Source organism: Hyla sarda, chromosome 1 (assembly GCF_029499605.1).
Source record: "Hyla sarda isolate aHylSar1 chromosome 1, aHylSar1.hap1, whole genome shotgun sequence".
NCBI classification, from domain to species: domain Eukaryota; kingdom Metazoa; phylum Chordata; class Amphibia; order Anura; family Hylidae; genus Hyla; species Hyla sarda.
In genome coordinates, this window is record NC_079189.1 from 49,406,024 (window position 1) to 49,432,387 (window position 26,364).

General features: G+C 44.4%; 2 protein-coding genes and 1 long non-coding RNA gene across 10 annotated transcripts in view; 2 read left to right on the plus strand and 1 right to left on the minus strand.

The window, feature by feature from the left end:
* The window catches only part of ADD1 (adducin 1), a 95,719-nt gene extending 89,464 nt beyond the window's left edge, over positions 1-6,255 (plus strand). For 5 of the 6 annotated variants that reach the window (XM_056554995.1, XM_056554999.1, XM_056554994.1 and 2 more), the window contains one exon: positions 1,179-6,255. In XM_056554995.1, coding sequence (XP_056410970.1) covers positions 1,179-1,585 — 407 coding nt within the window. In that variant the 3' untranslated portion in view covers positions 1,586-6,255. The remainder of the gene's footprint in view (positions 1-1,178) is intronic. The other variant, XM_056554997.1, reaches the window with a different exon arrangement.
* Positions 6,256-15,052: 8,797 nt separating this feature from the next.
* The window catches only part of MFSD10 (major facilitator superfamily domain containing 10), a 75,781-nt gene continuing 64,469 nt past the window's right edge, over positions 15,053-26,364 (minus strand). For all 3 annotated transcript variants that reach the window (XM_056555001.1, XM_056555000.1, XM_056555002.1), the window contains exons 12-13: positions 18,001-18,090; positions 15,053-15,655 (exon numbers count right to left, since the gene is read on the minus strand). In XM_056555001.1, coding sequence (XP_056410976.1) covers positions 15,546-15,655; positions 18,001-18,090 — 200 coding nt within the window. In that variant the 3' untranslated portion in view covers positions 15,053-15,545. The remainder of the gene's footprint in view (positions 15,656-18,000; positions 18,091-26,364) is intronic.
* Positions 15,568-26,364, plus strand: part of LOC130352676 (uncharacterized) — a 49,989-nt gene continuing 39,192 nt past the window's right edge. The window contains exon 1 of the long non-coding RNA XR_008888428.1: positions 15,568-15,689. This is a non-coding gene — a long non-coding RNA (uncharacterized LOC130352676). The remainder of the gene's footprint in view (positions 15,690-26,364) is intronic.

Consider the following 26,364-nt stretch of genomic DNA (forward strand, 5'->3'; position numbering starts at 1 on the left):
AAGGGCGACCCCTAAGGAGACGCCCCACCCAGGGAGCGCTCAGAATAGTGGGCAATACAAAAGCTGAAGAATGCCAAAGATTAAAGGTATTAAAGGATAAGATGTCAGATCGCCGTGGTCCCGCTGCTGGGGGCCTCCGGGATCTCCGCTGCGGCACCGCGCTATCATTACTGCACAGAGCGAGTTCGGGCAATACAGGGGCCGGAGCATAGTTACTTCACGGCTCCGCCCCTCGTGACGTCACAGCACGCCCCGCCTCAATACATGTCTATGGGAGGGGGCATGGCGAACGTCACGCCCCCTGCCATAGACTTGCATTAAGGGGACGGGCCGTGATGTCACGAGAGGCGGAGCCATGACGTCACGCTGCTCCGTCCCCTATATTGCCCGAACTCGCTCTGTGCAGTAATGATAGCACGGTGCCGCAGCGGGGATCCCGGGGCTCCCCAGCAGCGGGACCGCGGTGATCTAACATCTTATCCCCTAGATAAGATGTCTGGGGGCGGAGTACCCCTTTAAGGCACATCTTTATACATGAACACAGTAACCTATGTGACCATAGTTGGTATATGTGAGGATAAAGAACCTTCAAGTGTGTTTTTTTTTTTAATTTTATTTTTTATTATTATGGGGTTTAACAAAGGCAAAGCAAAGCGTCCACCCAGAACATGGATAGCAATGTTTTCTGTCACTTCTAATGCTTCCTCTTTCCTTGACGTGAGGGGATTGGGAGGAAGAACTAACATGATCCTACATCAATGATCTAGTACTGTCATGTGACCAATTATTACTTACTCCTAACCAGTTTCTAATATTGAATTGGTAATTCTAAGACACAGCCAAATGATTTTCTTTCTGTACGTTACATCATTTAACTGGCTTTTAACATATACTGGAGGTGGGTGTTGTCGCCTTCTTCCTTTTTTTCTTTTGAAATATGTATAGTAAATGTATTACACACTTCCGAATAAATTTAGATGAGAAGAAAAAACTTTCTCTTGTGCTTGTTTAAATAAAATAAAAAAAAGTTTCCTCCTGATACCACCTGGTAATAGATCATTGACAGTCATTACCGATGTATAAGTGTGTAATAACATTTCACAGCTTCTGTCCTATTCTATAGCAAGTATATATAACACAGTGGCTCTTACTGATTTGTATGTTTGATCCCTCTCCAGAATCTCAGCACGAACAGATTTACAGAGATGACAGTGATGCCGCAACCTTTAAGCAGACTCTACCCGACCTCACTCCAGATGAGCCATCTGAATCCCTCTGCTTCCCAACATCTGCAAAACCAAATGAAGAAGACAAGGCTTCTGTGGAAGACCTCCCACAGGTCCACACAGAGACCACGACCTCTCCTGAAGGAACTAAAGAGCCCGAACCTCAGAACATTGAGTCTCCTCCCGCAACGCCGGCAGCGGAGGATGCAGCACAGACAGATGCTCCCCAAGCAGCAGACACCACCGCACAGGCAGATGCAGGCAGCGATGAGTCTCCAGGAAAATCCCCCTCCAAAAAGAAGAAAAAATTCCGCACCCCTTCCTTTCTGAAAAAGAACAAAAAGAAGAGCGAGTCCTAAAGAGCTGCAGGAACACTGTCATGTTTCTGAGAAGTCAGTTCAGTAACCACTAGAATGTACCCGATCGTGTTTTGTCTTTTTCATTTATATAAAGGAATGCAAGAACCCACAATAACTGAACCTGCTAGTTGTAGTTTGACTGTGAAAAGGTTAACGCGGGGAAATGTCTCCTTCCATGTAAGGTGCTAACCTGTGTGTTCAGCGGCTCATCACTCCAAACTGTTCACTTCACACCGTGTAGATGTCCCCACAATCCTTTCAAATTTTCCTGTTTATATTTTTTATTTAGTTTGTATATTATTGCACTCCCACCCCGCCTTGAAGATGGCTTCCCGTAGCATGCCTCTTGTAAATAATGGGCTTTCACTCCATAGGGGAATGACTAAACCACATCACAGCGCTTTTCCTTAAAGCAACATGATCCTTTTTATCCAACAGCCCCCACAGTCATCCCATTCCAGTGCACTGAGCTGCTTACAATTGCAAGTGTTACCAGTAACCCTTTCCCAGCCTGCCTGCTCACAAGCGCTTTCGCAGAGTCTACCCAGTTCTCGCTCTCCTAATTCTAGCCAATAATGGCTATTTGCTGGTATAATTATGTTCTTTTTATATCACTAGGAACTGCTGCTGCCTTAAAGACATGGAATGAATATCTAGACCACTTTTTTTTTTTTCCTGCCCATTTGTCTGCACAGCTTTTTCCATTCCCATGCCTATTCTAAAGGACGGATATGAACTTAAATGGTGCATTCACTTCATACATAACACTGCACATGTGATATGACTGGATACTGTCTTCTAGCCCCTGTCATATTTTATTGTGATCAAACTGTGGTCCTAACTTGTGTTATTATATAGCTATACCACTTTATGTTGGTGCATCTCTGTTTACACTGCCTGTAGGTAGCTGCCCTCAGTAGTCTCTCTAAACGCTTGGCACTCTATCCTTGCTTCATATAGTAAACCATGTATACATTAAGATACCTACATTCCTTTTTGGATGTAAAGCAGCTACACTAGAAAGATACGTGACATTGTCTTAATAACCAAAATGTGAATGCACCTTCAGTCTTGACATGCCTACACAATCCATATAGATGCTGAACGATAGACCATTGCATTTACTAAGTGACCATTCTCATTTCGAGTTTATTCCTGTCACCTACACCCTTACTGTAGGCAGCCATATTGTGGGCCAGACTGTAGTCTTATCAGCCATTGGTCTGCAGCATGTTGGGAGTTATAGTTTAACAGCTTGTAGACCACTGTGCCAGTAACGTCACTGAGCACCTTTTCCATATGTAACTAGCACATTGATAAGCTGCAAGAATCTACCCCACAGCCTGGATTGCCTTAACTATTTGTAGGCCACAGGTAACTTTTGGAATAATCTTTATTTCAGAGTTGAGTTGAAGGATGTAACTTGGTTTTTAGGTACCATCTCAACTTTTCCATTTTTTTTCTTTTTTCAACAACCTGGAATGTTCATTCTACAAAGGTGAGATTCCCTCATAAAGTTGGGAAGCCCGGTTGCTGCACAGATCTGTACTGCAGAGTAAGAGTATATAAACATAGAAAACCATGTTTGTAACCCTTGAGTCTTCCATGCTAAATACACGTGCATATTATCTGATGCAGATTTGCGTCAGCAGATTTTTCTGCCCATTGAAGTCAATGGTCAGCAAAATCTGCAGCAGATCTACAGCAAAATTATGCATGTGTGAACATATCCTAAAGAAGTAATTCATCTCTGTTTTATTGGAAAACTAATGTCTTTGAATAATCTCTACTTGACCTGAAATCTCAGTTTAGCCCTGAAGAAAGTGTGAATTAAGCGTATTACAGGGATTGTGGCCTCAAACATGAAATAATAAAAGTGCACTCCAGTTATTTAGCAAGGCTACCTGCTATCTGACAGGTGTTGTATTTATATATAAACTGTTACAGTGCATTATTACGTAGCTTTTTTATTCTATTTAGAATGGGGAACAAAAAAAACATTATATCCTGACTTAACATTCAGTGCTCTACTTAGAATTTAGGAAGCCTAGAAAGGGGAGATATTTGATGGAGACAACAGAGCGCTGTGCCCATCTGTAACATGAATTGGACAATTTGTCCAAAAGTGCCTGCAGCTCTGTTCACTTTACTCAATTCACAAAGGTCCAGGTAGCAGAGACATGAAAACTTTGTTGCATAGTTTCTTTTGGTTAGATTGCCCAAGCCATGTCAGGCAGACCCAGTATGGAATCCTATTAAGTGGTACAGTGGGGCAAAAAGTAGTCATCCACCAATTGTGCAAGTTCTCCTACCTAAAAAAAGAGGCCTGTATTTTTCATCATAGGTATACCTCAACTATGAGAGACCTAATGAGAGAAAAATCCATAAAATCACACTGTCTGCTTTTTAAAGAATTTATTTGCAAATTATGGGGGAAAATAAATATTTGGTCAATAACAAAAGTTCATCTCAATACTTTGTTATATACCCTTTGTTGGTCAAACGTTTTCTGTAAGGCTGGGTTCACATCACATTTTTCCCCATACGGGAGCACATATGGCAGGGTGGAGCTAAAAACTTGCGCTCCTGTATCCCTGCCGTATGCGGCCGGTATGTAATTGATTTCAATTTTTCCCCGTATGCGCTTTTCTACCTGACCTAAAACCGTGGTTTACTACGGTTTTAGTTCCGATAGAAAACCGCATACGGGAAAGAATGAGCCGACCAGTTCACTCAGGTCGGTTCATTGAAATCAATTACATACCGGCCGCTCCCGTATGGGGAAAAACGTCATGTGAACCCAGCCGAAGTCTTCACAAGGTTTTCACACACTGTTGGTGGTGTTTTGGCCCATTCCTCAAGGCAGATCTCCTCTAGAGCAGTGATATTTTGGGGCTGTCGCTAGGCAACACGGACTTTAAACTCCCTCCAAAGGTTTTCTATGGGGTTGAGATCTGGAGACTGGCTATGCCACTCCAGGACCTTGAAATGCTTCTTAGAAAGCCACTCCTTTGTTGCCCAGGCAGTGTGTTTTGGATCATTGTAATGTTGAAAGACCCAGCCACATTTCATCTTCAATGCCCTTGCTGATGGAAGGAGGTTTTCACTCAAAATCTCATGATACATGGCCCCATTCATTCTTTCCTTTACACGGATCAGTCGTCCTGGTCCCTTTGCAGAAAAACAGCCCCAAAGCATAATGTTTCCACCCCTCATGCTTCACAGTAGGTATGGTGTTTTTTGGATGCAACTCAGCCTTCTTTCTCCTCCAAACACGACGAGTTGAGTTTTTACCAAAAAGTTCTACTTTGGTTTCATATGACCAAATTACATTCTCCCAATACTTTTCTGGATCATCAAATGCTCTCTAGCAAACTTCAGACGGGCCCTGACATGTACTGGCTTAAGCAGGGGGACACGTCTGGCACTGCATGTTTGAGTCCCTGGCAGCATAGTGTGTTACTCATGGTAGCCTTTGTTACTTTGGTCCCAGCTCTCTTCAGGTCATTCACTAGGTTCCCCCGTGTGGTTCTGGGATTTTTGCTCACCGTTCTTATGATCATTTTTGACACGACGGGGTGAGATCTTGAGTGGAGCCCCAGATCGAAGGAGATTATCAGTGGCCTTGTATGTCTTCCATTTTCTAATTGCTCCCACAGTTGATTGAATCTGCAATAGGCAAGCAGCTTGGTGTGAAGAAGTCTTCCCAGCCTGGTACAGGTCTACAATTTTGTTTCTGGTGTCCTTTGACAGTTCTTTGGTCTTGGCCATAGTGGAGTTTGGAGTGTGGCTGTTTGAACTTGTTATCAGTATAAAAGACACCTGTCCACAACCTCAAACAGGTGCCAATAATACAGGTAACGAGTGGGGGACAGAGGAGACTCTTAAAGAAGTTGTTACAGGTCTGTGAGCGCCAGAAATCTTGCTTGTTTGTAGGTGAAAAATACTTATTTTCCACCATAATTTCTTTAAATATCAGACAGTGATTGTATGGATTATTTTTTTTTTCCCTCATTGTTGAGGTATACCTAACTGGATACGGGTCAAAAATTAGCCAACCGAAGTAAAATGGGGACTTCGGTCGGCTCATTAAAGTCAATGGATTAGGGCGTTGGTCCAGCTGGGGTAGGGGAGCGCACGCACTCCCCCCGCCGGATCCGGCACCCGTAGAGTGAAAACGTGGTGTGCATGCACCCTTACACTTGTACTTTCAGGTTTTAGGCTTTGAACATAATTCTATGAGCATTATAACTGGAAACCTATAGATAAATTCTATTACTGTCCAAATAAAAACCTTTGTGAAAGATAATGCACTTTGATGTGACAAATATTGCTGGATAAATTATTTTCACATAAGTTTCTCTATATACAATCACCCAGTATGTAATTCATAGCTCCTCACCTCCCATCACTGACTACATGATGGGGACCTCTATCTATTAAGGACCCACTAAAATTTATTCTCACTTAAACACATTTTGATTTAAAAAACAAAAAAAAAAACACATTCTATTTTTTTTTTTTTTTTCAATGATTTGAATTCCAGGTCGTTGTATCACAGATTAGTATGGTTATGTATTAATACTTTTCAAAAAGGGTCATGTATTTTTTTTTCTTCTTTCCTTGTATTGTTTATTTTACTCACAAATAAATTTTGTTTAAACTCCTGATGTGAAGCTTTTTATTAATAACATTACCTCAATTTGTCTTTCTGCGCCTTGTGAATGTCTGAGACCTATACAGTTTGCTATTAAAGTGAATATTTCAGCATTTTAGCCCATACTACTCTGATCACCAGGCTACCTTCCTTATCAGTTTTCGAGAAAGATTAATAAATAGCAATATGCAAGTTACATTGTTCAGGGCACTGGAAGCATTACCCTTATAAATCCTTATAAATATTTACAGGCCTCCCTTTAGTGACAGTCTAATCCTGTTGGAAAATCTCACATTTGCGCAGTAACAATGCAGGACCTTCGTGCATGTTACTGGCCAAGATTCCCAGCAGGAACGAGATATCCATAGGAAAGGCTACCAAATGTTCACAGGCTGGATAACCCATTTTGCCTTCCTAAAGAACACTAGGTAACAGGTGGAATTTACTTAGACCAGCGTATTTCACAATGGTCTTATAGGGGTACTCCGCCGGATAACATCTTATCTCCTATCCAAAAGGGGATAGGATGTCTGATCACAGGTGTGTCCTGCCTTTGGAGACCCCCGCGATCTCTGGACCAGTAGCGACAGGAACATGGAAGTTTGGAGCTTCCGTGTTCATGACGTCACGCTACTCCCTCTCCATTCATTTCTATGGGAGGGGGTGTGGCGGCTAGTACATTGCCATCACGCCTCCTCCCATAGACAAGAGTGGAGGGAATGTGGTGGCTGTAGTCGCCAGTAATCCGGCATGGAGCGGACTTTGCTTTGTGCACCGTATAATAGGGGATAAGATGTTATCCAGCGGAGTACCCCTTTTAAGTAAAAATTCTGCCGGCTTTAGATCCCCCAGATTTAGGTAGATTTTAGCTACAACTTGTTTGCAGGCGTAAATTTTAGTAAATCTGGTGGGAGTGGGGAGGCCATGCACTCTTGATGCAACTGACATATAATAGTTCAAAATAGGAGCTTGCGCCAACATTTTACTTTTCTACATTTTAAAACCAGGTGTAGAAAGGTAATTAACTTCCTCCTAAATTCATAACTTGCAAAAAAAATTAATAACTTTTGCTTTTCTTACCTTCACCTTTTTCCTTTTGATCCTCTTGTCTAATTGTTTGGAACTAAATGCTTTCTGTGTAATAGCAGATCAGCCATGTTTATGCTCCACCTTACTGTAAGAAGAGTTCCTGGAGCATCAATCCTACACTGATGGACCATCAAGCCTTGCCCTCTTGGTTAAAGGGGACCTTGCTGTGTCTGATCGCAAGGGGACGATCGCTGGTGCTCCGGTGTTCTGAAGATTTGTGTTCAGAACACCAACTTTCCTTGTGCACGGAGCGGCAGTGGTCGACACGCCCCCTCTATGCACTGTCTTTGTGAGAGCCAGAGATAAACGAGCACTCACATAGCCGGACAGGAGATTGTGGGGGATCCCAGCAATTGGACCACCTGTAATCAGACACTTATCCCCTATCTTATAGGGCAGTGATGGCGAACCTTTTTGAGCCTAAGTGCCCAAAACATAATGCACGCCAACTTTTTTTCCCTCAAAGTGCCAGCACAGCGATGAAATCAGAATACTGAGGTTTAAGTTTAGAAAAAAAAAAAACTTAGGTTGGTAGTATGTTCCCCCACATTAGGTAGGCAGTATAGTTCCCTCACATTAGGTTGTAGTTCCCCCACATTAGGTTGGCAGTATGTTCCCCCACATTAGGTTGGCAGTATAGTTCCCGCACATTAGGTTGGCAGTATAGTTCCCCCACATTAGGTTGGCAGTATGTTCCCCCACATTAGGTTGGCAGTATGTTCCCCCACATTAGGTTGGCAGTATGTTCCCCCACATTAGGTTGGCAATATAGTTCCCGCACATTAGGTTGGCAGTATAGTTCCCGCACATTAGGTTGGCAGTATAGTTCCCGCACATTAGGTTGGCAGTATAGTTCCCCCACATTAGGTGGTTGTTCCCCATCATTAGGTTGTAGTTCCCCCACATTAGGTTGGCAGTATAGCTCCCCCATATTAGGTGGTTGTTCCCCATCATTAGGTTGTAGTTCCCCCCACATTAGGTAGGCAGCATAGTTCCCCTACTTTAGGTCCCCCCCCCCCCCCCACCACCACAGACACAGCCTTCAGCCATATACAGTGTATGGCTGGAGGCTGTATGTCTGTGTACTGCCTCACAGTGCTACATCCACCGCTCCTCCTGTCAGGGGTCATGACCTACTGCTATAGCCTGTAGGCCATAGTAGTAGGTCCTGGGACCGGAGGAGTGGTGGTCGGCGCACCAAAGCTGAAATGTAGCTGGTAACTTATCATGCCAGCCAGCGCACGTCCTCCTCCTCTATGCTTTTCTCCTCCGTTCCTATGGGCGTTTTTAAGGTTAACGCGGGGCCGTAGATAGGTAACCGGGACACCCTTGTGTCCCGAAAAGATCTTTCGGGACGCAGGGATGTCTCTGTTTGCCCTGCCAGGTGAATTATGGCCGCGTGCCCACAGAGGGGGATTGGCGTGCCATAGGTTTGCCATCACTGTTAGTTCTCCTTTAAGCCCAAGATCAGGAAACTTACCCCTGTGTTCTCTGTCAGGTGTTTAGTGATCAGTCTGGATTTTTTTGAATGTTCCTAAAACCAGCCTTGTAAATAGGATTTAAGTTTGCTTCTTTATTAGTAAAATTCCACTTTTCCTATTGTAACATTATTTTTCTTGTGGGCTGTAGTCTGTGTAATCCTCCCACATTTGTTGACTCTGTCCTTTAATATCTAGACTGTTACCATTGATTATTGGCTTTAAAAAACGAATTATTCATGTAGAGACAAGTCATGTACAAGTAAAACATAAATGTTTATTGGTAACAAAAAAACTCATGACCAAAATGTAACTGGTGAAAAAATACACAATAGAAGAAAAAAATAATACAAAAGACTCTCAGAAAAAAGTAACACAATTACTAATGAACACATTTGTCATGAAAATTAGTACATTTTACCCCAGTTTTCCCATGTAGGAAAAGGATTGTTTTAGTAATTGACAGAACACTTATAAATGCATTAGTTATGTCAGTGTTTCCCAACCAGGGTGCCTCCAGCTGTTGCAAAACAAACTCACAGCATGCCCGGACAGCCAAAGGCTGTCCGGGCATGCTGGGACTTTGTTTTGCAACAGCTGGAGGCACCCTGGTTGGGAAAAGTGGAGTATGTGCATAGAGGAGGCTGTCTATGGAGATCTTCCATTACATATACCTTATTTTCCGGCGTATAGGACGACTAGAGATGACCGAACTTACAGTAAATTCGATTCGTCACGAACTTCTCGGCTCGGCAGTTGATGACTTTTCCTGCATGAATTAGTTCAGCTTTCAGGTGCTCCGGTGGGCTGGAAAAGGTGGATACAGTCCTAAGAGACTCTTTCCTAGGACTGTATCCACCTTTTCCAGCCCACCGAAGCACCTGAAAGCTGAACTAATTTACGCAGGAAAAGTTATCAACTGCCGAGCCGAGAAGTTCGTGACGAATCGAATTTACTGTAACTTCGCTTATGTCTAAAGACGACCCCCAACTTTTGAGAACATTTTACGGGGTTAAAAAGTCCTCTTAAATGCCTGAAAATATGGTAATATTCCGAACAACACTTCCTGTTCCCATTATTGCTTTTGGAACCTCTAATGGTACTACAAGTTCCAGAATGCTTCCTCAATGAGAGGATGACAGTTCCCCAGCTGCTCCCTGTTATCTAGTTTAGCCGCTATTGTTTTCTCATCGGCCTTTGCCTCCTGATAACAGAGTTCCGCTCCCGTCTATGGAAACATAAACATCATCTCTTTCCCTACTAGTTTATGGGTTTCCTATGTGAGCGTGTTATGTTGACTGCAATCTGGCGGGAAACCAGAAATTGCATAGAGAGAGATCACAATAAATACACTAACAGACAAAAACTGTAGAAATTGAGGGGAAAAAATACCTTCTGGCCATTGATTGACCTGTGCTAGCACCGATGGATGTGCATGAGTTGGGGAGTCCCTATTGAGAGCTAGAATGAAGATGCAATGACATGAACTACTGCATTGTTTTCCAACCAGGGGGCCTTCAGCTATTGCAAAACTACAAGTCCCAGCAGAATTGTAGTTTTGCAACAGCTAGAGGCGCCCTGGTTGGCAATTTCATCCCGTAGACTAACGTTTCCCACTCATATAGAAGGTGCCAGGAACAGTACAAACCTAGTTGTGCTAAGCAGGACACTTTATCCCGTAATAATGGATGAGCGCTAAATAACCTCATGAACCCCTGTTGATTCAACCTCCTAAATATCAAAGGGGTACTTCTTTTTTTTATATATATTTTTTTTTTTAAATCAACTGGTGCCAGAAAGTTAAACATATTTAAATTACATCTATTAAAAAAATCTTCCAGTACTACTTAGTTGCTGAATAATACAGAGGTAATTATTTTCTTTTTGGAACACAGAGCTCTCTGCTGACATCACGACCACAGTGCTCTCTGCTGACCTCTGCTGTCCATTTTAGGAACTGTCCAGAGCAGCATATGTTTGCTATGGGGATTTTCTCCTACTCTGGACAGTTCTTAAAATGGACAGAGATGTCAGCAGAGAGCACTGTGCTCGTGATGTCAGCAGAGAGCTCTGTGTTCCAAAAAGAAAAGGATTCCCTCTGTAGTATTCAGCAGCTAATAAATACTAGAAGGATTAAGATTTTTTTTTTAATAGAAGTAAGTTACAAATCTGTTTAACTTTCTTAACAGTTGATTTAAAAAAAAAAAAAAAAAAAGTTTTCCACTGGAGTACTCCTGTTAAAGAGGATGTCCTTCATATAGTTCAAGCCCATGGGCTTGCATGACATAAAAAGAAAGTTATACTCTGCTGCCCCAATACCTCGCTGTGACTTTCCCAACAGTCCCAGCTGAGCAGCACTTCTTGCTTTCACCTTGACATGCAGAAAGCCCCCATCTAGCTGATCACTGACTTACAACCGAAAAATAAGTTGGCCAGCACTATTGATTCCAAACAATTATATGGACGTAGCTTACAGGTGCAGGCTGCTGGGCTAAATATACAGCAACAGGAGAATACAGCAGCACACTGCCAGCACAAAGATATAGATGAAACATGAGTATATACCGTATTTATCGGCGTATAACACGCACTTTTTAGGCTAAAATTTTTAGCCTAAAGTCTGTGTGCGTGTTATACGCCGATACCCCCCCAGGAAAGGCAGGGGGAGAGAGGCCGTCGCTGCCCGCTTCTCTCCCCCTGCCTTTCCTGGGGTCTAGAGCGCTGCTGTCGGCCCTTTTCACCCCCTGGTTATCGGCGCCGCTGCCCGTTCTGTCCCCCTGACTATCGGTGCCGGCGCCGATAGCCAGGGGGAGAGAAGCGGCGCCGACAGCCAGGGGGAGAGAAGGGGCAGCGGCACCCATTGCCGGCGCCGCTGCCCCGTTGCCTCCCCCCATCCCCGGTGGCATAATTACCTGAGTCGGGTCCGCGCTGCTCCAGGCCTCCGTCGTTGCTATGCGCTGAACGGCGCGGCGCATGACGTCAGAGCGCCGCGCCGTGCATAGCAATGACGCTGGTCCCCAGCATCGTTGCTATGCACGGCGTGGCGCTCTGACGTCATGCGCCGCGCCGTTCAGCGCATAGCAACGACGGAGGCCTGGAGCAGCGCGGACCCGACTCAGGTAATTATGCCACTGGGGATGGGGGGGGGCAGCGGCGCCGGCAATGGGTGCCGCTGCCCCTTCTCTCCCCCTGGCTGTCGGCGCCGGCACCGATAGTCAGGGGGACAGAACGGGCAGCGGCGCCGATAACCAGGGGGTGAAAAGGGCCGACAGCAGCGCTCTAGACCCCAGGAAAGGCAGGGGGAGAGAAGCGGGCAGCGACGGCCTCTCTCCCCCTGCCTTTCCTGGGGGTATATCGGGGTATACACGCGCACACACGCACCCTCATTTTATCATGGATATTTGGGTAAAAAACTTTTTTTACCCAAATATCCTTGGTAAAATGAGGGTGCGTGTTATAGGCCGGTGCGTGGTATACCCCGATAAATACGGTAGATAAAACATGAAAAGCTATACAGCTGTAGTGCAACAAATGAAATTATGAAACAGTGAGGTACTTAGCTTGCAAATTTGGCGGCCAAATAGCTTGGACCGTCCCAAAATGAGGTCACCTTACCGTGGTGGGACGGTCCAAGCTATTTGGCTGCCAAATTTGCAAGCTAAGTACCTCACTGTTTTATAATTTCATATTTTCATTTGTTGCACTACAGCTGTATAGCTTTTCATGTTTTATCTATATACTCATGTTTCATCTATATACTCATGTTTTATCTATATCTTTGTGCTAGCAGTGTGCTGCTGTATTCTCCTGTTGCTGATTACTGACTTAAGCAGGTCACTGTTACGACTTGGGTTAGGTATACATGGCCGTTTGCACCCTGAAACGGGTCGGATGCAAATGGCTATCGGGTCTTGACGGACCCCATTCACTTACATGGGGTCTGTCGGTGATGCAGTAATTATTACAGGATTTTAGCGGAGGGGAAAAAAAACTTGCACTATTTTTTTTTCTCCGTTAAACTCTTGTCTCTCTGGTCGGATCGCTTTGTTCTGCAGCTGTAGCTCAATAGGTAGTCAATTCATAGCCCTACAAATAGTGTAGTCCAGGCCTAACCTTCACTATAAGGGAAACCTGTCCCTGTTCAACTTTGCTATTCCTGTAATACCGTATAGAGGGGGCTCTGCCAGAAAGCTGAGTCAGACCTATGCATCCTTGATACCAGAAGGTGCTTGGTCGGAAGGTAGCCATAGCCATGTTCACACTGTGCAATTCTGCAGAAATATTCCACTCCATTTTAATGGGTATCTAGTGCACATGGCAAAATGTCCGCTGCTGATTTTGGCATCTGCAGAAACTATGAACCTGTTCATTGTTTCTGCAAATTATGCTCGGAAATGCATTGCCGTTTTTAGAGCTGGTGCCGTTTTCCAAGTGCCACTGGAAAATGTAGATTTATAGAATGTCCACCATTTGTTTTCTATGGAGACTGTTCCCCAATTTTCTGTAAATTTAGCGATAGAGAGTAGGTTGAAGGTTTTCACCACTATGAACCTGACACACTTTAGGCCATATAGGGCCAGTGATGGTTTATAGAAATATGGGTAAAAATACATAGTTGTAGGAATTTGCTGCAGGTTATTTCACATCTTTACAGCCTTTTTTTTCTGTTTTACTCTGTGATTTTGTTATTTCTTTTATATGTTATCTCTTACAGCAGTAACTAATGAACATGCTCATGCTTTTTTTTTTTTTTTTTTCTTTAATTACAATGTGTGCACTGCCGCACATTGAAAAACTATAAAAAAAAAAAAAAAAACCTTGTATAAGCTTTCATATAATACAGTTTTGCAAAAGTATTTAGTCATTTTCACTCACTTTTACGGACAGTTTTTGTTTGGAATTGTGGCTGATAAGGCTTTGTTTACACAAACACAGCCGACTTCTCACCTGATGAACGAGTGTGAAGGTTAAAATGGTCTTTAAAATGTAAGTACAGTAACCCCCCGACATGCGATGGCCCCGACATATGATCAAATCGACATACGATGCTTTTATATGTCGGGGCCATCGCATAAACTGCTTTCCGGCAGTGCAAAATGCTTAAGCTGCTGTCCGATAGCAGTTTAAGCATCCCGGACAGGTTCACTTATATATCCCTGCTGCTCCGGGTCCACTTCGCGATCCTCCGGTGGTCTTCTGTATCTTCTCCAGGGTCCGGGCCTCGTTTTCCGGCGTTATTACGTCCTGCGCACACCGTGCCGGCGCAGCAACGTAATAACGTCACCAGAAAGCAAGGCCCGGACACCGGAGAAGATGCAGAAGAAGCCAGAGGATCCCGAAGAAGACACCGGAGCAGCGGGACAGCATCGGGAGCCCCTGGGACAGCATCGGGAGCGGTGAGGGCGCGGTCCTGAGCGGCGGGGACAGGTGAGTATTAAATTGCACGAATCCCTCAACATACGATGGATTCGACAAACGATGCGTTGTTTGGAACGAATTACCATCGTATGTTGAGGGACCACTGTATATAGTATAACTTTTAGAGCTCAGATTTTTTTTTTTTTGTCTTTTTGGTTATTTGTATCATATCCCTCAGCAGTCCCCCTCCCCTTCCTGTTTATTCTCTCCCAAAGACTTATCTGGTTGTGCTGTGCACTGTTCTCATAGGGTGGGGACTTAACCACATGAAAGATGAAGAGAAACTTCTAAGATGCTCTTGAGAATATTCCCTTGTGGGCTTTTTTTTTTTATAGAGCTCACTAGAGATGAGCAAAGTTACAGTACTTCGATTCTGCACGAACCTCGCGGCTCGGTGAGCCGCGAGGTTCGTGCAGAATCGAAGTACTGTAACTTCGCTCATCAAGCGTGCCTAAAGCCCAATATGCAATTTTATGTAATAGCTATGATAAAAGGCACTATTATCTCTCATTTTAGGAGGCACCTAGACCCCCATTACTCATAATACAAAAGTTGTATTTAGAGATGAGCGAACTTACAGTAAATTCGATTCGTCACGAACTTCTCGGCTCGGCAGTTGATGACTTATCCTGCATAAATGAGTTCAGCCTTCAGGTGCTCCGGTGGGCTGGAAAAGGTGGATACAGTCCTAGAAGACTCTTTCCTAGGACTGTATCCCCCTTTTCCAGCCCACCGGAGCACCTGAAAGTTGAGCTAATTTATGCAGGATGAGTAATCAACTGCCGAGCCGAGAAGTTCATGACGAATCGAATTTACTGTACGTTTGCTCATCTCTTGTTGTATTATATACCATAATGCAGCATGTCTTTTAAATATAAATTTCATTGGTATTTCAAATCATTAAAAATCTTAATTTTCATGAAAAAACTTTTTTTTTTCTACCACCGAAAATACAGACCAGAAAACAATGTGTGAACAAGGTCTTAAAAGTGTTCTTCAGAGATCAAGCTGATTTTTACTGATCTGAGGTAAAAAGCTTAAAGGCCCCTGGGGTTTCCGATCATAGGGTTGTAACCAGAAGGCCAAAATGTTAAGGCACAAATTCCAAATGAGTGATCATCCATTACATAATTTAAAATGGGCAAAATGTTCCAGTACTGAGAACTGTACAGATCAGTTAATACAAGGAAATCTCAGATCTCACATTATTTGTACACACCCTATAAGGGCTTAAAAACAAGTTTCAAGTGTTTGGCCAAGAACATGGCCATCCTCCATAGTGCAGTGTCTTCAGAGCTTTCTCCTTTCCTGAGCCTTCTTACTCTTCCTTTCTATTATTCAGTTTCACACGTCTGAGGTAAATGATTGGGATCAGGAATGAGACGGCACAGATGGTGAAGCAGGCTTCAGCTCCGATCAGCCAGTACACTGTCAGGAAAGTAGATGTAGACAGAAACCACAGGTAAGTACGCTTCTGCAACAGTGTAATGACCTACCTAAATGTATCTACTGTGAGTGACACTGAGGACAACAAACCAAACTTTTTACTAAAGGCTCCCATACGTGTGAGAGAGGAAAAAAAGTTGGCCGAACCTTCTGATATCAGTGGGACGAGCCAACTCTCCCCTGACATCATCTGGAGGATCGGGCATGTTGGATGTCAATAGAGATCAGCTCCTCGCAGCAGTTTATCCCCTTTTCTCCAGAATACAGGAGCATTCAGCCAAGCCAAACATTCATGTGTATAACGGGATGCGTAGAGAGAGGTAGCTGTCTGCCAAAAAAAATGTGATCCATGTATATGGGTACCTTTTTAAAAAAAAAAAAAGCACCTCTAATGGTGTGCTCCGCCAACTCTGTCTCCAGATCACAAAAGTCTACAAGCAAGTCGCAGGGTCCGAAGTGGACCTGAAGTGGCTTAAAAAAAAAAAAATTGGGGGAAAACTCAGGGTTCACGTCCTCTTTGGCTTACTTCATACCTTTTGAAGGCTTCCCCTGTCAATATGACATCATGATAAAAACAAGCAATCTCCGGGTAGCAGAGCGGGATCAATGGAAGCGCTGAGACCAGATAAGAAGTTAAAAGGATTTCCCACAATGCAACGCGTTTCACGGTCACCCGCTTCCTCAGGCATCATGATGCCTGAGGAAGCGGGTGACCGTGAAACGCGTTGCATTATGGGAAATAAATCCTTTTAACTTCTTATCTGGTCTCAGCGCTTCCATTGATCCCGCTCTGCTACCTGGATGATGATACGCCCTGTTCCATTGTTGTACTTGGTTGGAGTACAACTTCATGTGGTAAGCGCAATTCACACTTAGCGTTACCAACTCACCTTTGGTGTTACACTACGGAGCGCATCAGTTTGTGCTTTTTTTATTTCAATATGACATCATGACATATAGATTTCAAAAGGAGGGACTCAAGCACAGATCCACTTACTGTAAAATGTTTGGTTTCCACTCGCCCATTTTAATTAAAGGGGTACTCCGGCGGAAAACACTTTATTTTCTAATCAACTGGTGCCAGAAAGTTATACAGTTTTGTAAATTACTTCTATTTAAAAATCTTAATCCTTCCAGTACTTATCAGCTGCTGTACACTACAGAGAAAGTTTTATTTCTTTCAGGAGTTCTTTTCAGTCTGATCACAGTGTTCTGTGCTGACACCTCTGTCCGACAGTTCCCCTTCATCAAATTGGCAACAATAATGATTTTGCATTGAGAAACAAGAGCTTTAAATTACAACTCTGCACCAAAGTGTCTCCATTTTGACCAGACTGTTAGAAAATGTTATCAACTAGTGCCAAAAGGAAAGTAGACAATGGCCCGTAGCAACCAAAGGAAAAAAAAGGTAGAGATACAATATGACTGGTTGCTTTCATCAACAGACCACCTGCGAGCAGTGATCAGATAATCTATGGGGGAACCAAGCATCAAGTGTTCTGTTTCCCTGCAGTGCCACCACAGGTGAAACAAAGTATTACACTATACTAATTGGAATGGACTGACTGTTAAAGGGGTTCTCTGATGCTCAGCGTTTGGAACAAACTGTTCCGAACACTGGCGCCGGCAGCTCGTGATGTCATAGCCCCGCCCCCTCATGATGTCACACCCAACCCCCTCAATGCAAGTCTATGTGAGGGGGGGGGCGTGACGGCCGTCACGCCCCCCCCCTCCCATAGACTTGCATTGAGGGGGCGGGGCTATGATGTCACGAGCTGCCGGCTCCAGCGTTCGGAACAGTTTGTTCCAAACGCTGAGCAGCGGAGTACTCCTTTAATAAATTGCATAGAAGTGCCAACTCTTCCAAAGACGCTCTTTATAGGTCTCCCTGACGAGACTCCACTGTACTAACAGGCTGGTTGAGAAGCCAAACAATTACTCTTCATAACATACGGCAAAGAAGTGAATAACAATGATCACTGAGGCCTCTTATTATCCATGATGGAAGGTGAATGTGGAACACATCGGGTGGAGACCTCCCATGAGAGATGGATGTTGTCAAAACAACCATTAACTTTCTCCGGATAATTTACTCTTCGGGACTGATGTTTAGTTATGACGGTTCAGATTTGCGCTGACTGATAATTTCCTGTTTTATGTTCTCTATAAATGCTCCGAAATCCTGGCTTCCCTCCAGAGGGGACACACCCAGCCCACCAGTGATATGAGAAGTGCAGAAGATGGTTCTCCCAGCGTCAGCTCAATTTAGCTGGACATAGAGGTCTAATCTAATCATCCTGAGCTAAGTATAGCAAGTGGACACTCACATGTTGCTGATAAGATTGGCCCCACCGCTCTGGCCAGAGCCCCCAGACTCCGAAGGATTCCCATCACTGTGCCCTTCTGACTGGCTGAGCCTGAGGAAAGCAATACATGGTATTACACAGCGCACAATACACTTCACATTATTCACTTCCATAAAACATGGCGGGCAGAAAAGTGGTCCTCTTCATTTCGTCATTTAAAAATGATATTTCATGCCGGCAGGCTAGCTGGGAGAGAGGGACGGGGAGACAGCTCTCTTCCAGCATGAAATATTTTTTAATGATGAAATAAAGATGAAGATGTTAACTGCAATTGGATGGTGAGTGCCGTTTTATACTTTATACAAATATATATTGCTTATGCATGGACTACTGCAGACCAAGTACTGCATACAAACAGCACCACGTCTAGCACTTTTAGGGTGCGTTCACATGCTATTTGTTTTTGCAGGTTTTCCGCTGCGTATTTGAAAGGGTGCGGGCTCTTCTCGGCTTTCCGCAGCAGATTTTCCACGGAGGAATTCACGCTGTGGAAAATCCGCCGCAAGCCCCGTTGAAGTCAGTAGGTACTGCGGCGGATTTTCCGCAGCGTAAATTCCGCCACGGAAAATCTGCTACGAACAGCCGAGAAGAGCCCGCCCACTTTCAAATACGCAGCGGAATACTTGCAAGAACAAATAGCGTGTGAACGCACCCTTAAGCAGTTCCACATCTATACCTCAAGCATATAAGGATTTGGTAGTAGCTGGTTTATTCCTCTATATTTAAAGGGGTACTCTGTGGAAAACTTTTTTTTTTTTTAATCAACTGGTGCCAGAAAGTTAAACAGATTTGTAAATTACTTCTATTAAAAAAAAATCTTAATCCTTCCAGTACTTTTTAGGGGCTTTATACTACAGAGGAAATGCTTTTCTTTTTGGATTTCTCTTATGTCACGACCACAGTGCTCTAAAAAGTGTGCACGGTATTTATTATAATTATTATTATTATTCTGCCCTACAGAGTTGCTGGACTGTCACATTTGCTGGACTACTGGGACCTCAGAATGGGAATTATGGAAAAATAAGCAGGAATTTTACAAAAAATGGGGAAAAATTTTTTCTTTTGTCTCTACATTTGGGTACATGTCCAACCATTGAACATTTCAAATGTTTTTTTTTTGTTGACCCGTAGATTGTTACTGGCATTCAGAAAAACTTTTGACATCTCATGCAGACATCCATACGTGCACCAAACTGCATTTATTTACACACAGTCACTTTTTAGGTACACCCTTGTAGTACTGGGCTGGACCCCCTTTTGTCTTCATTCTTCTTGGCATACTTTCTACAAGGTGCCGGAACCTTCCGCAGAGATCTGGTCCATATAGACTTGTTGACCTCACACAGTTACTGCAGATTTGTCGGCTGCACGTTCATGATACTAATCTCCTGTTCCACCACATCCCATCGGTGATCTATTGGATGAGATCTGGTGACTGTGGAGGCCATTGGAGTCCAGTGACCTTATTGTCGTGTAGGAGATGATGTGACTATGAGATGTAAACCCGGACATCATCAGAATTACTAATGCAGCTCTGGGCTATAATATGGGCTTTGAAAAGACTGGGGGAGATTTATCAAAATCTGTCCAGAGGAAAAGTTGGCCAGTTGCCCATAGCAACCAATCAGATTGCTCCTTTCATTTTGCAGAGGCCTTGTTAAAAATGAAAGGAGCGATCTGATTGGTTGCTATGGGCAACTGGGCAACATTTCCTCTGGACAGGTTTTGATAAATCTTCCCTCTGTTTCCTAGTTGATGCTCCTCTGAGGAACAGACGTGCCAATCAGAATGATGTATCAAGGACACCAGGTGCTGGGAAATAGTCCTTCCCATTATGTCTGTGCACTTGGTAGTCCTTGATATCTGTAAGGATCGGATCCCTCCGCCTACCCGCCACTGAGTTTACTTCGTATAGGCAGACAGCTGGTGGGCAAGGGCGCGGCTTTCATAGCGCTTGTTCTCCTGGAAAACAGCTGATACTTTATTGCAGTCAGCATATCTGTCATTAGGTTTATGACATTAGTAATGTCATGTGTTGTGTTATTTATTGTAATATAGTTACTCAATTTTCATATAGCTTCATTCTATATGTACACAGTAAAATTGTGCCTTAAAGGGGTACTGCAGCCAGAATTAAAGGGATCAGAAGTTTCTGATCGTGTAGGGGTCCGACCTCTGGGGCCCCCCACTATCTCCTGAACAGGACTCAGACAACACGTGTTCCTGACTGAGTGGGACTACCTCTAGACGACATACGCTCCTGACTGAGTGGGACAGGAGATCGCGGGAGGCCCCAGCAGTCGGACCTCCCACGATCAGCTACTTATCGCCTATCCTAGGAATATTGGATAAGTTAAAGGGGTATTCCAGGAAAAAACTTTTTTTATATATATCAACTGGCTCCAGAGAGTTAAACAGATTTGTAAATTACTTCTATTAAAAAATCTTAATCCTTTCAGTACTTATGAGCTTCTGAAGTTTAGGTTGTTCTTTTCTGTCTAAGTAATCTCTGATGACACGTGTCTCGGGAACCGCCCAGTTTAGATGAGGTTTGCTATGGGAATTTGCTTCTAAACTGGGCGGTTCTCGAGACACGTGTCATCAGAGAGGACATAGACAGAAAAGAACAACTTTAACTTCAGAAGCTCATAAGTACTGAAAGAATGAAGATTTTTTAATAGGAGTAATTTACAAATCTGTTTAACTTTCTGGAGCCAGTTGATAGATATAAAAAAAAGTTTTTTTCCTGGATAACCCCTTTAACTTATCCAATATTCCTAGGATAGGCGATAAGTAGCTGATCGTGGGAGGTCCGACTGCTGGGGCCTCCCGCGATCTCCTGTCCCACTCAGTCAGGAGCGTATGTCGTCTAGAGGTAGTCCCACTCAGTCAGGAACACGTGTTGTCTGAGTCCTGTTCAGGAGATAGTGGGGGGCCCCAGAGGTCGGACCCCTACACGATCAGTTACTTATACCCTATCCTGTGGATAGGTTATAAGTTAATTCCGGCTGCAGTACTCCTTTAAAGTAAATTGTGTGCTTTGTATAAATAGCAGGTAGAGGCACTAGAGCAAGGAGCAATCCAATAAAATCAATCACACTATATAAGATATGTATGGTTCCATAGACTTTGGTCAGTAAAAGTGCTGAACAAGGCATTAAGAACCAAGCTGGTTAGCATAGACTATGTAAGGGTCTATGCAAATAGCACTGCAGCATGCAAGTATAAACCCAGTCCTTGCATCAGTGTTTCCCAACCTGGTTGCCTCCAGCTGTTGCCAAACTACAACTTCCAGCATGCACAGACATGGGTGTATTTGACGGAATTTTTCTGTCTGAAGCTTTCTTAGTGTAAACCTAGCCTTTGAATGTCTTGTTCAGGGAGACAATGATTAAGGTGTTTAACCCCTTAACGACATCGGACGTAAATGTACGTCCTGGTGAGCTGGTACTTAACGCACCAGGACGTACATCTACGTCCTATACATAACCGCGGTCATCGGAGCGATGCTCGGGTCATGTGCGGAAGGTCTCGGCTGCTGATAGCAGCCAGTGACCTGCCGGTAATGGCGGACATCCGCGATTACGCGGATGTCCGCCATTAACCCCTCAGATGCCGTGATCAATACAGATCACGGCATCTGCAGCATTGCGGTCACTAAAATGGATGATCGGATCGCCCGCAGCGCTGCCGCGGCAATCCGATCATCCAGAATGGCAGACGTAGGTCCCCTCACCTGCCTCCGCTGCCTTCCATGGGTCTTCTGCTCTTGTCTGTGATCGAGCAGACCAGAGCAGAATATGACCGATAATAATGTCCTATGTATAGCACTGAACAGTATTAGCAATCAAATGATTGTTATAAATAGTCCCCTATGGGGACTAATAAAGTGTAAAAATAAAAGTAAAAAAAGTAAAAAAAAAAAAACGTAAATAAAAGGTAAATAAAAACGTAAATTGTCCCATTTTCCCTATATCCGAACTATTAAAATAAAATGTTAATGATGCTGTACGGTGAACGGCGTGAACGTAAAAAAAAATTCCAAAATAGCTGTTTTTTTTTTTTTTTTTATAACATTTTATTTTAACCCCTTAGGGACTCAGCCTATTTTCACCTTAAGGACTCAGCGTTTTTCCATTTTCATTTTTTCCTCATCACGCTATCAATTTTGCACATAAAATTCCATATTATGGCTTATTTTTTGTGCCACCAATTCTACTTTGCAGTGGCATTAGTCATTTTACCCAAAAATCCACGGCGAAATGGAAAAAAAATTCATTGTGCGACAAAATTGAAGAAAAAATTACATGCAGGAAAATTTCTATGTTAAAAATTGTCATCTTCTGACCCCTATAACTTTTTTTATTTTTCTGTATACGGGCCGGTATGAGGACTAATTTTTTGCGCCGTGATCTGAAGTTTTTATCGGTACCATTTTTGTATTGATCGGACTTTTTGATCGCTTTCTATTCATTTTTTCATGATATAAAAAGTGAACAAAAATACGCTATTTTGGACTTTGGAATTTTTTTGCGCGTACGCCATTGACCGTGCGATTTAATTAACGATATATTTTTATAGTTCGGACATTTCCACGCGCGGCGATACCACATATGTTTATTTTTATTTATTTTTTATGGGAAAAGGGGGGGTGATTCAAACTTTTATTAGGGAAGGGGTTAAATGACCTTTAACTTTTTTTTCACTTTTGTTTTTTTGCAGTGTTATAGCTCCCATAGGGACCTATAACACTGCACACACTGATCTCTTATGCTGATCCCTGCAAAGCCATAGCTTTGCACGTATCAGTGAGATAGGGGCTCAATTGCTCAATCCTGTAGCTCAGGCTTGGAGCAATCAAACCCCGATCGAACGCCGTGGAGACAGGTAAGGAGACCTCCGCCTGCGTCCCAGCTGATCGGAACATCGCGATTTTATCACGATGTCCCGATCAGCCTGACTGAGCTGCATGGAAGTGTTTACTTTCACTTTCAGACGCGTCGATCAACTATGACCGCCGCGTCTGAAGGGTTAATAGCGCGCAGCACTACGATCGGTGCCGCACGCTATTAGCCCAGGGTCCCGGCTATGAATAGCAGCCGGGACCGACCCGGTGTGATGCGGGGTGACGGCGTGACCCCGTTTTAAACACCGGGCTCAGGGCGTACAGGTACGCCCTGAGTCCTTAAGGATCGGGGATGCAGGGCGTATGCATACGCCCTGTATCCCCAAGAGGTTAAAGAAATTTATAAAAAAATGTATTAAAAGTTATATATACACAAATATGGTATCAATAAAAAGTACAGATCACGGCGCAAAAAATGAGCCCTCATACCGCCGCTTATACGGAAAAATGAAAAAAGTTATAGGTCTTCAAAATAGGGGGATTTAAAACGTACTAATTTGGTTAAAAGTTGGCGATTTTTTTTTATGCGCAACAGTAATAGAAAAGTATGCTATCATGGGTATCATTTTAATCGTATTGACCCAAAGAACACGTCATTTTTACCGTACATTGTACGGCGTGAAAACGAAACCTTCCAAAAAGTAGCAAAATTGCTGTTTTCTTTTTAATTTCCCCACACAAATAGTATTTTTTTTGGTTGCGCCATACATTTTATGATAAAGTGAGTGATGGCATTACAACGGACAACTGGTCGGGCAAAAAACAAGCCCTCATACTAGTCTGTGGATGAAAATATAAAAGAGTTATGATTTTTTGAAGGCGAGGAGGAAAAAATGAAAATGTAAAAATAAAATTGTCTGAGTCCTTAAAGGGGTACTCCGGCGCTTAGACATCATATCCACTATCCAAAGGATAGGGGATAAGATGCCTGATCGCTGGGGACCCCTGTGATCTTGCACGCCGACCCTGTTAAAATCAGTCCCTGGAGCGTGTTCGGTCCGGGTCTGATTAATGTCGACGTCACACGGGGGTGGAGTTGTGACGTCACGGTCTCACATCACTGTGGTCGGGAGCCGAAGCCTCCAGCGTTTCTGGAATCCGTAACAGGTGGGTCCTGCAGCTGAGATCCCGGATGTCCCCAGCGGCAGGACCCCCGCGATCTGACATCTTATCCCCTACCCTTTGGATAGGGGATAAGATGTCTAGGGGCGGAGTACCCCTTTAAGGTCCAAATGGGCTTACTCCTTAACCCCTTCACGACGAGCGACGTACATGTACGGCGCCGCGAAGTGTCACTTGGCGCGCGGCAACGTACATGTACGTCGCGGGGCTCCGGGAGCGCCGCGTCACCGGTAGCGGTGATCGGACCGGGATGACTGCTGTTATCTAACAGCAGGCATCCCGGCACATCACCGAGGGGGGTCCTGAGACCCCCCCATAACCGCGATGCGCGCAAATCGCAGGTCAATTCAGACCTGCGATCTGCGCGATTCCGGGTCATACGGGTCACTGGTGACCCGGAAAATAAGAGGGATCGGGGGTGTCCGAGACACCCTCGATCCCCCTAAAGGGATAGGAGTTTGGTGGCAAGGGTGCCACCCCTCCTATCCCTGCTATTGGTCGGCCGAGCGACCGACCGATAGCAGACCGGGGGAGGGGGGGTTAAAGTTCAGTTCCCCCGCTTTGCCCACCTATCGGTGTCCGGGCAAAACGGGGGAACCGTACAGGGATGATCGGCGCCGAAGGTCCCTACCTGGATCCCGGATCCCGGAGCGCGATCCTCCATGCGGGGATCCCCCACGTGCGGCGGCGGCTTCCGGGTCCTGCTAGGTGAGTTGTTGCCTAGCAACATCCGGAGGGCCACAGTTTACAGTGGTCTCTAAACCGTGGCCCTCCAGATGTTGCAAAACTACAACTCCCAGCATGCCCAGACAGCTGTTTGCTGTCTGGGCATGCTGAGAGTTGTAGTTTTGCAACATCTGGAGGGCCACAGTTTTGAGACCACTGGACAGTGATTTACAACTTGAACCCCTCTAAATCTTGCAAAACTACAACTCCCAGCATTCAGGAACAGCATAAGGCTGTCTTGGCATGCTGGGAGTTGTACTTGCGTGCCTCCAGCCATTGCATAACTACATCTCCCAGCATGCCCTTCCGCAATCAGTACATGCTGGGAGTTGTAGTTTTGCAACAGCTGGAGGCACACTGGTTGGAAAATACTGAGTTAGGTCATAGAACCTAACTCAAGGTTTTCCAGCCAGTGTGCCTCCAGCTGTTGCAAAACTACAACTCCCAGCATGCATGGTCTGTCAGTGCATGCTGGGAGTTGTAGTTTTGCCCCCCCCCCCCCTCCCGTGTGAATGTACAGGCTACATTCACACTGGCGGCAGATTACAGTGAGTTCCCCGCTACAAATTTGAGCTGCGGGAAATTTTTCGCCACAGCTCGAAACTCCTAGCGGGAGACTCAGTGTAATCCGCCGTCAGTGTGAATGTAACCTAAAAACACTACACTACACTAACATAAAATAAAGAGTAAAACACTACATATACACACGTACACTGCCCCCCCCCCCCCCCACCACCCCCCTCCCCAATAAAAATGAAAAACGTATTGTATGGCAGTGTTTCTAAGATGGAGCCTCCAGCTGTTGCAAAACAAAAACTCCCAGCATTTCTGGACAGCAATTGACTGTCCAGGCATGCTGGGAGTTTAGCAACAGCTGGAGGCACCCTGTTTGGGAATCACTGGCATAGAATACCCCTATGTCCACCCCTATGCAAGTCCCTAATTCAGGCCTCAAATGCGCATGGCGCTCTCACTTCGGAGCCCTGTCGTATTTCAAGGCAAAATAATAGGGTCACATATGGAGTATCGCCGTACTCGGGAGAAATTGCCTAACAAATTTTGGGGGGCTTTTTCTCCTTTTACCCCTTATGAAAAGGAACAGTTGGGGTCTACACCAGCATGTTAGTGTAAAAAAATAATTTTAAAAGGGAAAAACGCCCCCCAAAATTTGTAATGCAATTTCTCCCGAGTACGGAGATACTCCATATGTGGGCGCAAAGTGCTCTGGGGTCGCACAACAAGGCCCAGAAGGGAGAGTGCGCCATGTACATTTGAGGTGATTTGCACAGGGGTGGCTGATTGTTACAGCGGTTCTGACAAACGCAAAAAAAACAAAACCCCACATGTGACCCCATTTTGGAAACTACACCCCTCAAGGAATGTAATAAGGGGTGCAGCGAGAATTTACACCCCACAGGTGTCTGACGGATCTTTGGAACAGTGGTCCGTGAAAATGAAAAATTTTGCACAGCCCACTGTTCCAAAGATCTGTCAGACACCAGTGGGGGGGGAGGTAAATGCTCACTGTACCCCTCATTATATTCTGTGAGGGGTCTAGTTTCCAAAATGGT